Source organism: Pelmatolapia mariae, linkage group LG7, assembly GCF_036321145.2.
Source record: "Pelmatolapia mariae isolate MD_Pm_ZW linkage group LG7, Pm_UMD_F_2, whole genome shotgun sequence".
Taxonomy (NCBI): domain Eukaryota; kingdom Metazoa; phylum Chordata; class Actinopteri; order Cichliformes; family Cichlidae; genus Pelmatolapia; species Pelmatolapia mariae.
Window position 1 is genome coordinate 15,537,505 of NC_086233.1, and position 12,258 is coordinate 15,549,762.

Here is a 12,258-nt window from a genome sequence, read left to right on the forward strand (position 1 = left end):
CATAGCACTATACACATGAGAAACTGGGAATGTTGAAGACAGCCGCCCTTCATTGAAGCTGATTCATTAATCAGCTATTATCTCAATAAATATGTGTCTATAGGATTTTATAGTTTGAAAAATCCCAAAAATTACTTTAACCTAATACTAAACCACTTTGTTCTCAAAGGTATTTTGAAATGAGCTCTTACAAATCAAAGCTCTATTGTGTGTAATGTTAAATAATAACAACTGAAAAAGCTCTGACTTTTAGCGAAAAGCCTCATAAACAAGCAGCGAACAGAGCAGAGCTGTGTGCTTCATGCTGATTGTCTGCTATGTTCTCTCTGTACCCCATTCTAATAAAATTTGGGTGTAAGCTATGAATATGTATGTGCAGCCGCAGGCCATCATGGCATGGTTTCAGTGTATTCAGGGCTTTCTAATTAACAGTCACACATAGAACATTGGTACAGTTTGTTTACGAGTATACCAAATCAGTCATTGCACGCCACTCATTTCCATGGCACAGACAGAAGCTGTTATCCAACATGCCACACGCTGCTGACAAGCTGAAAGCTCGTGTTTTTCAAGAAGATTTGCTCTGCTCTGTCACAATGACACTATGAGGGAATAAAGTGACAAAGTATAAATCACAATAATAAACTTCATTTGGGAACTAAAGCGAGCTAAAGCCACTTACTGCCATCTGTTTGCTGCTAGCCTTCAGGGAAATCTCGGTCTTCAAAAAATTGGAAATTATACACAACTCATTCAATGTGGTCACTATATGAATGTTTAATTCATATTTGATCTAGCCTGGGAATTCCCCTGATGTGCAGGATAGCATCTAAATGCCAGATGTGGTCAAATTTCACCTTTAATCGCCTTCATGAGCAGAAAACATGTCTTGTAACATTTTAGATATTTAATAAACTTACATAAACAAATAAGAAAATAAATAAACTTTGTATTTTTTAGGATGCTGGAACACAGTACTGTGTAATAAAAAACTTAAGCCACCCCTTATTTTTCTGTATTTTGCTTCCAAAGAAACAGACTTTATTGTAACTGTTTTTAAGTGTAGTTAAGTGTTTCTTTGGATATTGGCTGCTTTTTCAATCATTTTCAGCTCAGGTGCCGGACGATTTTCAGGAGAGTGTTTTTAACACTTAAACAGATAACAAATAATATTTTTTCACCAGCAAGATAATTTCGAGAGAGCCAAAAACTGGTAAATCTCAGGCACGGTGTGCAGTCTGTCCTTGAATCTTTAGTCTGAAAGTCAAGTCCTTAAAAAATAGGAAAGACATCCAGCAAAGACCTGACCTTCATCTAATAGATGGCTGTCAAGAAGTTATTCATAAGGAAAGGAAACATGTAGAAAGGGTTTCAATCATCATCAGTATGTACAGAGGAGGTCAGCAGAGTGCATGGTGGAGGCGCTGTCATGGTTTGGGGCTGTGGTGTTGGGGATCTTGTCAAAATTGATGGAATCAAGAACACAGAAAAGTACCATCAGATTGTGATCAATCACATAATACCACCTGCAGAGTGTCTGATAGCCAATGGCTAATCATTACACAGGTATCTCATTTTGACAGCTGCTGTTTTCAGGTATGTATATTGAAATATTTTGAGCACGACTGAGATATCTCAGTAACTATTTAATGTAAGTCTAAGATTTGCTTTAATTATCAAATTGAAAAGGGGGTGTTGTTAACACTGACCACTGATGACCTGTCCAAAAAGTTCCTCCGGTGTGTCTCCAAAAAAAGGCACACAGCCCACAAGAAACTCATACAGGATGATGCCCATAGCCCACCAGTCCACTGGCTTCCCATAGCCTTGTCTCAGGATCACCTCTGGAGCGATATACTCTGGGGTGCCGCATACCTATACAGCAGAAAACAAAAAGGATTCTAAATATGGTGAGCTTTGAGAAAGTGTGCATCTGTAGAGCTCAACAACATTTACCTGCTTATCAGAGAACTCCCTGGCGTCCTTCTCTATGTGTCCCTCGTACAGGTTGGTGGTCATGTTCATCAGCCCGACTTTGGAAAGACCAAAATCTGTCAGCTTAATGTGCCCCATTGAGGTCACCAGCAGACTAAAAGAAAAACCAAGTTGGACAAAGTTTAATTATAGTAAAATGATAAATGCAGTCAGTTGTTCTGTGATTTTTGTTACTATGTTGTTTTTATGAAGGGAAAAAAAAAACAAAACCTAAAGCATGACACTGACAGAGGCGGCCATTTTTCTTCCTTTTCACAAAAGAAATCTGCTGTTTCCATGCCAATATGTGTAAATAAAAAAATAACAATTGCTCAGTTCAATCTTTAATGTCATTGAACAAACACAAAGATGGCTGAGGTAAAAAAAAAAAGAAAAAAAAGACATTTCTATTATTTTTAGACATATTATGAAGTACAGTTAGGGCTGTGCAATATGATGAAATATATCGCATGATGATATGAAAACATCTGTCGTTTCAAATTATACATTATCGTTTGTTTCGTGGTGTCGCAAAATACACCGTTTACAGCAATATTTTTTTCCATCGGGGCACAGAAAATACCAGCATAGCCAGAGAAAATGAGGCAGAACCAGGTAGCTCCAAACAGAACCAGGACCAGTCAAAACAAATCGAGGACCTTATACCTAAACGAGGGGCTACCTCTGTAGCATGGACATGGTTTGGTTATGAAAAGTCTGACAAGGACCAGAAAACTGTACTATGCAAATTATGGAGGAAACCGGTCCCCACCTCAGACTCAAACACGGCAAACCTCTTCTACCACCAACACAAGAATCACATGAAAGAGTATGGAGAGAGTTTACGGATGCAAAAGAGCCGCCAGGTGCTAAAAAATAAACCTTAGACTCAAACGTTAGAACAGGCTTTTTCCCGCAGCAGTTCCAGGTACACGGACGGAACCTTTGGTCATATCGCACAGCCCTTAAGTACAGTTATTTAATTGCACTTATATATAGTAAATATGGCTTCCCTTTTAAGCATCCAACAAATTCAGAGCAAAATCAGAACACATATGGAGTTCTGTCTTGGTCAACTGATTCATTAATCCAATATTTACTGACTTTCTGCTCTCTTCAGCACCGAGCTGTACCCCTGGGGTTGAAGAAGACTCTCACAGCGAGCCAATGTCCACACCTCCATGTTAAAAAAAACCCTGACTTTATAGTAGAAATAAACATGTTTACACCTCAATATAAAAATGTTTTCCTTCCTATAGCACATTTCCTCGTTGACAAAAAAAACTGTTCAAATTTTGATCAGACTGATAATGCAGACTGCACTACAGTCTGCATTATCAGGAGCACTGGCAATTTGACTGACAGGTTGTTGCATTAGACAGTATGCAGGGTTTGTGCAGCCATTGCGATGTCCTTCACTGAAGTCCCATTATGGGATGTCGAACTGAGTTTTCTCCGTCGCCATCTTGCTTTTTTTTTTTTTTTTTAATGGATGTAAAGAATGATGGTCAGATCTGATTGTGTAACTGCGCGCTCAGTCTCAAAGTCATTAGCCACTAAGTCCTACATAATCCTCCTTTCTGACTCTTAGAATTCCCATAACTTACAAAATGGACTTGGTGTCATATTCAATGTGATCTTAAACCTGGAAATGAGCCAATAAACTCAACAGAAACATGTTTACTGTGGTTACATAGCCAAAGAACCCAACATCGCGTGCCTCTTGACTTGTACAAAACTGGATAACCCCACAGGTGTTGCCCCCTGGTGGATATTAAAAGTAATGCAGGTGTAAGACATTTCAGGGTAGGTTTCATTTTTCAAACCTAGAAACGATGTCTCCTTTTTTTATACTGCCTATGTTGCTGACACAGGTGACTTTGGCAGCAAGCTGTCTTCTCTTGTCTGCTAACCTGAATCGTGAACTTCTCTGGTCAGGTCTCGCACATATTTGTGCTATTGATACCTTTCGGAGCATTTTAATGCAGGTATCTGACAAATAATACAGCTAGGTGTGCTAATGCACTATGCAAATTATGCCATAACAGCCATTACTCAAAACAGTAGGTCACAATGTCTTTTAAATACAGTACAAATGCATCACCAACTTCAGTTTAATTGTTAGCTACATTCAATAGCTCATGACTAACACCGTCAAGTCTGCTGTTTGGTGTTGATCGAGTACTGTACAGTTTTTTTTTGGTTTTTAAATGGCAAAGATGCCTGACAGAAAAGCAAGAAAAACAAAAGCCTGAAAATAAAATATAATTCTCTGAGTGCCAGCATTTATGTACAAATATTGTTTACAGCTCACTTGTCAGGTTTGAGGTCCCTGTGAACGATGCCATAGTTGTGTAGATACTCCAAAGCCAGTACTGTCTCTGCAAAGTACATCCTGGCCATGTCCACAGGTAGGGGACCCATGTTCTTCAGCAGGGTGGCACAGTCTCCTCCTGTAAAGAACAACACAAAGAAGACATTGTTCAAAGTAGACTGCTTTCAACGGTCGCACTATGCACTTAAAATAAAATAGAGTGCTGACCTTCAACATATTCCATAACCATGCACAGGTGCCTCCGTGTTTCAAAGGAGCAGTACATGGACACAACAAAAGGGTTTTCAGCAAAGGTGAGGATATCCCTCTCCACAAAGGCCTGCTGTATCTGATTCCTTAACATCAGATTCTGCTTGTTGATCTTTTTCATGGCAAACCTCTGCTTAGTTTCCTTGTGCCGCACCAGATAAACAGCTCTGTGGAACAAAAAGTTTACCTATGAGCTGCGCAAAGAATAGAAGAAAAACTGCAACAATAAGTGTGGTTTGATCACAGTATGGTTTTGTCAACTGCAAAACAAAGAAGAAACAAACAGCCTGTAACCAACCATCTATCAACAGAGATTAGATCGTCCGATAGAGAAATGAGACGTCCTTACCCATAGGCACCGTTGCTGATGAGTTTTATCATTTCAAAGTCCAGCTCACAGGGTTTCCGCCGGGACCGCAAGGCCGTGCTGAAACTCTGAGACTGAGGACGAGAGCGAGATAAACGCTAAAACAAATCAAAAAGATAAAATCTGGATTTCACTGCTTCGCCTGCAGTAAGGATGAACTAGATCAATAATGTAATCAATGTCTAAGCACTTACAGAGTCATCTGTTTCTGGAGTTTCTGCAATTCCACTGTCACTGCTGGTCAGCTGAGCGATTTCTAGAAAAGAAACAGAAATAATCAGGAGCAAAGCTGCAGCAGGTTTGATGTGACAAAACTATGAATCTAACTTCATGAGAAACCGACACAAAGGTTCTCAATTGCAGTTACTGAAACAAAGGCAGCCTAAATGAAATCAGGCCCTTTAAACAAAACAAAAACAGCAGACTTCAGCTTTTATTCACCTATTAGGTTTGAGATGCTGACTTCAATATAAGCTGAATTGAGGACAAATGAGGCGGAAATCAAAACTGGCAACACAAATGCACGTCTTACGCTCATTTTGAAAATCACCACCCCAGAACAACTGCTCATTAAAAACCACCTTGCATCTTTTTCGGTGCATGTTCATCAGTGCAGCCATGGCAAAGTCCATGTGTGCTGTTTGTCTCGTCCCTGGAGAGCTTGTAAACACATTTTCAGTACTATTTAACATCTGTCCTTCCTCGTAGGTTTGCTTCCAGCACACGAGGTGCTGGGCAAACGAAACACGGGAGACACTCGGGGGAAATAAATGGAGAGACTGGCTGATGAGCCCGCCTGTGTAGATCTGTATAAGGTCTGTGGGGAGGCCATTCTTTTCTAATTAGTCATAATGAATGTTGCTGGTTACAGAGTCTGGAGAGACAGAGGGTCATTAGAAAGACGATCTGTTTGGTACAGGACATTAGTCAAGAGTATCTTTGTCTTTAACTTCCCTCCACAATTCAGTTCCAGCATTCCTTTAGAGCAGGAGTGGGCCATTCATTTTCAAAAGGGAACCATGAAAAAGGGACTGTTGTGGAGGGCTGCACCAATAAGCTTATTTAATTCAACTCTGCTTTATTTATACAGAGCCAAATCACAACAGCAGTCACCTCAAAGCGCTCTTATGAAATAAATATTGAGCAGAACAGTGTTCAGCATATTGTTGTGCCCCTCCACAACAGTCCCAGTTTCTCATTTGGCCTCTTGGGAAAACAAACTGCCAAATCCTGCTTTACAGCCTTACCCTGACAAATTATCCTGTGCTCTCTTTACTCCTTTGCTCTCCTGATATAATAATAATAATGATAATAATAATAATAATAATAATAATAATAATAATAATAATAAAAATAAAAGGATATATTCTATTAAAAGAACTTTACTGCGGTTATACAGGATACTACATATTATAGTATGATCGATGATTAAATATATAACATTTAACATTACACTTAAACTTTTTCTGTTTTTTGTTTCTGACATTAAATGCAAAAGAATCTGTTTTAATTAGGTGTTGTACTTACATTCTTTATGTAAATATATATTTATTCTATATTACATGTAGCATTTAAATGTATTAATGGTATTAGGAATAACGGCGATGATGATGAAGTCCTTCGTGTACCTTCCAGAGGATCTCGTGTGAGTCCCAGCTGGCTGATGATGTAACGAGGGATGTCTGTTTTGATGCCCTGGCCTTCTTTAGCGTGTCCTTCAGCAGCTTCCAGAAGGTGGTAAAATTCCTCTGGGTCAAACTCCTGAAGAGACAGCAAAACACTTTCCTATATGTTGCTATGAACAACTTTAAATAAACAAATTCCTGATCTTGTAGTTTGAGATCAAGTAGGAGCTCTATTGAGCGAAGGAAAACATACTTATTTACGCTTTATTTTCAGCTTATAAAACATTCAGACAAATTACCCATCCAGCTGAAGTGCTCATTATGAACCATCTCCATCTTTTTTTGTTAAATTATTTTGTGCATTTAAACAGTGGCAGTCACTACATATAAAATATTCAAGACAAGCACCCATCAGCACGTTTTTGACTTAGGCAGAAAAAAAATAAGCCTATAACCATACCAGACATTCCAGCAGCCGAGCAGGTCGGGCTATCACTATAAGGATCTTCTTTACCAGCTCTCTGATGAAGTTTACCTCCTCGCTTTCTGACCTCTCTGTGGACTACACAACATCAACAGGAGAAGAAAACAAAATGTTTGCAATTCAACTCTAATGTTACAGTAAAATTCAGAGTCCTAAACATGTCTTATTGCTGAACTGTCATGAGGAAACATCTGCATGATTTCTGCAGATGTTCTCACCTCTTGTACAAGCCTCTCCAGCTTGTCGGTGAGTTCGCAGAAGTAGCTGGAGGTGATGAGTCCCAGCCGACTCTTTTCCAGGCAGTCGCGGGCCAGTTCAATTATCTGGTGATGGGCGAAGCCAAGCACGCCATCTGCCAAGGGGAGGACGGTCTCAGGAGAGTTGCTGCGGATGATCTCCTGAATCCTTTCCTCCATCTGAGCTGTGGCCTGCAGAAAGAAGCGACGGAGCAAGTTTGATAATGCAGATAATTTGTGGTCAAACAGAACTGTAAGGTCTTGTGGGTCCTCACTTTAGGAAACCGCTCCTTGTAGACGTGATTCATCATTATAATTTCGTGATCGTAACAGGACGGAGATCTTCCAGGGCTGAAAAAAGAAAAGAAAAAAAACTCTGAATAAAATCACTGGTTCAGTCCCACCAATGCCACGTACATCTGAGAGAAAATATTCGCAGAAATACATTAATACCTGAGACTGCGTGAGCGGGGTCGCATTGCCGTCGCTCTGCGGCATTCATCCCCCGAGATACTCTCAGTGCAGAAGTGTTTGGAGAGGAAGTGCAGTTCATCAGGCGTAGGTTGGAAGGGCAGCTGATGCAGCTTCTCCTGTGATGAACAGGATGACTGGAAATGAAACAAATATACATTCAACATGAAAAGAAAAAGAAAAATAAATTTTCCTTAGTGGGGAAAAAAAAATGTTGTAGTGGACTGTCTTTGTGGTTGCTTTTAAATGTTTTCCCCTGTAGATCTTCTGTCTGTGTGTTATATATGCGACTGCTGTTGGGAGACTGTTAGCTTAACCACTATAAGAAGTGGAAAAATGCTAAGATAGGTTAAGACTGCGCATAACCAACAAATATGAGTGTATGAGACCGAAGTAACTGTTGTCAAGAAAGTAAGTAAGCATGTTTTATCAACGTAACTATCCTCAACAATCATGTGCACCATGGTCAACAACGCTGCTCTAAGAAATCACATAATGAAAAAAGTAAACCTTTAAAACACTGAGCCATACAATGAGCGAATTATTCAGCACTAATGGCAATAATAAAATAACACGTGGATTATAATATATTAAGGAAATCTGAGCCCAACCCTTGGCACATACCAAAACTCTTATTGTTTCTAATAGAGGCTGACACACGCTGTATCTGCTGAAACTATGTGTTTGCCTTCCAAAGAGCATCTGAATAGCAGGAAAAGCACTAGGTGACCAAACGCCACACAAAACAAAAACATAGCATTAGTGCGGGTCATTTTCAGTCCCCCCGGCACATTGTAATTCCTGTAAATGAGTGTTATTGTATACACACGTATTGTACAGTAGTCAAAGCTTGGCTTCCTGTACAGGATAATGCTGACATATGGGAACAGTTTAACACTTATACTCTTATAAATGTAAGAAAAACTAGACAGTTGTGCCATAAAGGCTCTGAAAATGCAGTTCAGACATGTTATCACTGAGCCATATGTAAAAACTTGAGTAAAGACTGAGAGAAAAACTTACTAAAACTGTTTTACTTTGTTCTTTCTTGTGATTTACCCTCATCACCACAATGTTTTATCATTAGGAATTGCAGGGGATTGCCTCGTGCCTGTTTTACAAAGGCAGCAATGGTGAGCTTTATGACCATTTTAAACATTTGAATCTTTTAAAATCTATTTAAACCGGGTCTGGCTCTAGGTTCAATTCTATGTTACACATATCTGTGATTCTGTTTATGAAATATTTACACTGACATCATGAGTGGGCGATGCTTACAGAGACAGTGGAGCTCGGTGTGTTGGTTCCATATCCAGAGGAGGGAAGGGAGGCCAATGACCAGCGACGACCATCAGTCCTGCAACACAACACCAATGACAAACAGATCCACGCCATCAATGACAACATATGGGTTTAAATACATCAGCAAGTATGACGAATTTCTCTTGGGACAAAGACAAGTTCTTTTTCCAAACATGCTCATCTCCCTGAAGACCCAAATTCTGGGTTTAAACATTTAAGATAACGTCTACATCTCCAATGATCATAAGTTTGGAGATAAATGTTGAGCTTTCTCTTGTTAAAAAATAATCCTGTTAGTAACTTGACACTGTACAAAAAAGCAGAAAATACAGAAACAGAGTTTGTGAATGTAGAACTAAAACTATTGGTTAAAATGAAGTACAACAAAGGCTCAGAGTTAAAGGGGACATATTATACTCATTTCAGCTCTGCTTTGTTAGTGTGGCGCTCCAATAGAGTGGAGCGCCACCTCTGCATGATTTACAGTTTTAAGTAAATTATACTGCTCATATACATCTTGGCCTGCAGCCCCTGTGTTGACCAATTTGAAAGTCCACTTTCTTGTCACTGGCCAACACTTGGTGCTTGTGAGCAGCACCTCATCCTCTTGACAGCAAACATTATTTAAAAAACGGATCCACATTAATTAGAACCATGTGTCATCTTCTCTCTCTTCTCCTAACAACCATTTAAGATCAAGTAGATCGGCCTGTTACCCGAGCCAGCTGAGATGGAAAACGCCTGCTAAGAAATACCAAAAGTTACACAGCAAGTAAAAAGTTACTCCACTGTTGCCAAATGACTGTAGCGTCATCCTTGCAACACTGGCTATTTGTAAAAATATGGAAAAATAAAGACAACTCAAAAGTATGTTTTGGGAAAGAAAACACAGCTGGTTGCAAAGTAGGAAAAACAACTACCATTCGATCTGACTTTTTGGCTCTCTGGGATTCCCTTTGCATTTGTTTACTTTGCCAAATTTTAGCCTTATTTAATATGTATATCTGACACTTAGACTTAAAGTAAAAACATAATGTGTCCCCTTTACTGTGAGGCACACTAATGAAAGACATGTGAATGATAAAGTGTACTTCAGACAGATGTGGGGTAATGAATATTTCACAGAAAATCGAAGCCTAACACGAGTTTACCTGTCTGCTCTGTGGCAATGACTGTGGATACAGAAATACAGAATTATATGATATCGTGTTGACAAATGGTATAAAATAAATGTTCCTGATGCTGAATTTGTAAGTATAAACAGACCTAAGCAGCTGAATATTTACACATGTGCTGGCTTAGAAAAGATTTCTTTAATGACTCAATGACTTCACATCTGTTTTTAAAGAATTTGCATCTGTCTCACGATGAGCTTTACTTACTGATTTGTTTATGACGGGAAAAAAAATAATTGGTCAGGTTACCTTCGTGCAAACGAGAAATGAGCAGAGGCACTAGGAGAGAAGTTTCTAGGACTGTCTTGTGGGCTTGTTCCTACAAGGAGGGAAAAGAGAAAAGAGGACACAGTGCTTTTATAGAGGAAAATGAAATGCGAGCCAAAAAACATGAACAAGATAATAGGGATGTCTGAAACAGAATTCCTTAAAAGATAAAAATGAATTGCAATACACAAAACTGTACGGAAAGTTAAGTCATCAGCATCGTTGCATCAGGTCTTGTTTGGAGTTTGGATGTTCTCCCTGTGTGTCTCTGGATTCCTTTTGGATACTCAAGCTTCCTCCCAGAGTCCAAAGACATACATATTGGGTTAACTGGTAATTCTAAATTTGTCATGTGTCATGTGTGTGTCAATGTGAAACCATCTGTCTCTCGGTGTAAGCCCCATTATGAACCAGTAACCTGGCCAGGATATACGCTGCCTCTTACCCTATGACAGCTGGGAGTTTAATAAGAGTTCAATAAGTGGTTCAGAAATTAGGTGGATGACAGAAAGTTCAGTGAAAATAGATTAAGGCGCAAACAACCATTGCTTTCCTGATATCTATCAATGTTTAGATAATTTTATTGATTTTTCCAACACTCAAAATTCTGAGGACGCATGTTATAGCCACAAAAAAGTACATTTTCATATTTAAGAAGCTGGACTGTTGATATTTTCTCCTGTTGATGTGCTGAACCAGTTTCCAAACTAAATATTTCATCTCTAAATCACCATAAACAAATCTGTCAAATGTTGGAGAGTTCTCAAAAGAAACCAAGACCAAGATGACTCCACACCACGCTGGTAGAAAGGAGATTATATGACTGAAAACATGTCTGCTCTGTCAAGCTGCAGACTGTAAAAGCAGTATTTGTGGCAATACTGGATAAAATAGGGATACAGAGTTCATCACATTTGACATGTATTTTATATGATTTTTCTTTAACAAAAGATATAATATCTATACATGTTTACACTGTGAGCTGACATGAGAAATAAAAGAGAAAACACTGCATCATCTATTAATAATGCATTGTTCTCTGAGCTTAATGAATTAAAACTAATTCAGTGAGTGAATCGCACAAAATGCTTTAGGCAAAGTGAAATTTTAGTGAATTTAGAATTCCAACACTGTTATTTACTTTTAGAAAATGTGTGAAACAACAATATTATTCAATGTATGCAACTGTATATATGGGCTAAATGTATTCTCTTTTGTTTCCCCTCTCAGATTCTATAGCAGTCCTTCACTCCCTTATTAAATTCATTAAATGTAATTTAGTTAATATTGCCTTTAGAAGAGAGCTTTGTATACGACTCCTCATATGCACAAGTTCTTTTTCCTTTTTAAACTGGATCTATAAATGTCTGCCTGCTTTAGAAAAAAAAGACAAACTAATTTATAAATTATACGCATGACTTACTTGTTTTTATCATTTATATAATGTAAAAGAAAGGAGTTGTGTTTCTACACACATAATGTAGAAACAAAGCCACGGTGTCGTATTAATCAGACATAATAACATTCTTCACAAAGAGAGGGACTAACTAGCTAATTAAACACAGTGCGACCACCTCATGTGCTGACACACACGGGCCTTTTCCCTATCGAGGAACAACGATGGAGCCACTGAATAATAGTAAGCCATGAATGTTACATATTTAAGTGCTTTAATCACAGCTCCTTAAAGTACAGTTTAAAGTGGCTTTTTTATCAATATTCTGCAAAAGGAACAAAATATGGTCTGAGTTTTTCTTTTATGAACAAATTCAT

General features: G+C 38.6%; 1 protein-coding gene across 11 annotated transcripts in view; it reads right to left on the minus strand.

Annotated features, from left to right (window-relative positions):
- mast4 (microtubule associated serine/threonine kinase family member 4) overlaps window positions 1-12,258 on the minus strand; it is a 141,052-nt gene that overhangs the window by 15,653 nt on the left and 113,141 nt on the right. For 6 of the 11 annotated variants that reach the window (XM_063478087.1, XM_063478088.1, XM_063478083.1 and 3 more), the window contains 14 exons: window positions 10,468-10,537; window positions 10,195-10,215; window positions 9,020-9,098; window positions 7,724-7,878; window positions 7,546-7,621; window positions 7,253-7,462; window positions 7,011-7,112; window positions 6,554-6,686; window positions 5,120-5,181; window positions 4,908-4,999; window positions 4,517-4,725; window positions 4,289-4,427; window positions 1,957-2,089; window positions 1,710-1,875 (listed from right to left, as the gene is read on the minus strand). In XM_063478087.1, the coding sequence (XP_063334157.1) occupies window positions 1,710-1,875; window positions 1,957-2,089; window positions 4,289-4,427; window positions 4,517-4,725; window positions 4,908-4,999; window positions 5,120-5,181; window positions 6,554-6,686; window positions 7,011-7,112; window positions 7,253-7,462; window positions 7,546-7,621; window positions 7,724-7,878; window positions 9,020-9,098; window positions 10,195-10,215; window positions 10,468-10,537 (1,647 nt within the window). The remainder of the gene's footprint in view (window positions 1-1,709; window positions 1,876-1,956; window positions 2,090-4,288; window positions 4,428-4,516; window positions 4,726-4,907; window positions 5,000-5,119; window positions 5,182-6,553; window positions 6,687-7,010; window positions 7,113-7,252; window positions 7,463-7,545; window positions 7,622-7,723; window positions 7,879-9,019; window positions 9,099-10,194; window positions 10,216-10,467; window positions 10,538-12,258) is intronic. The other 5 variants (XM_063478089.1, XM_063478085.1, XM_063478092.1 and 2 more) reach the window with 3 other exon arrangements.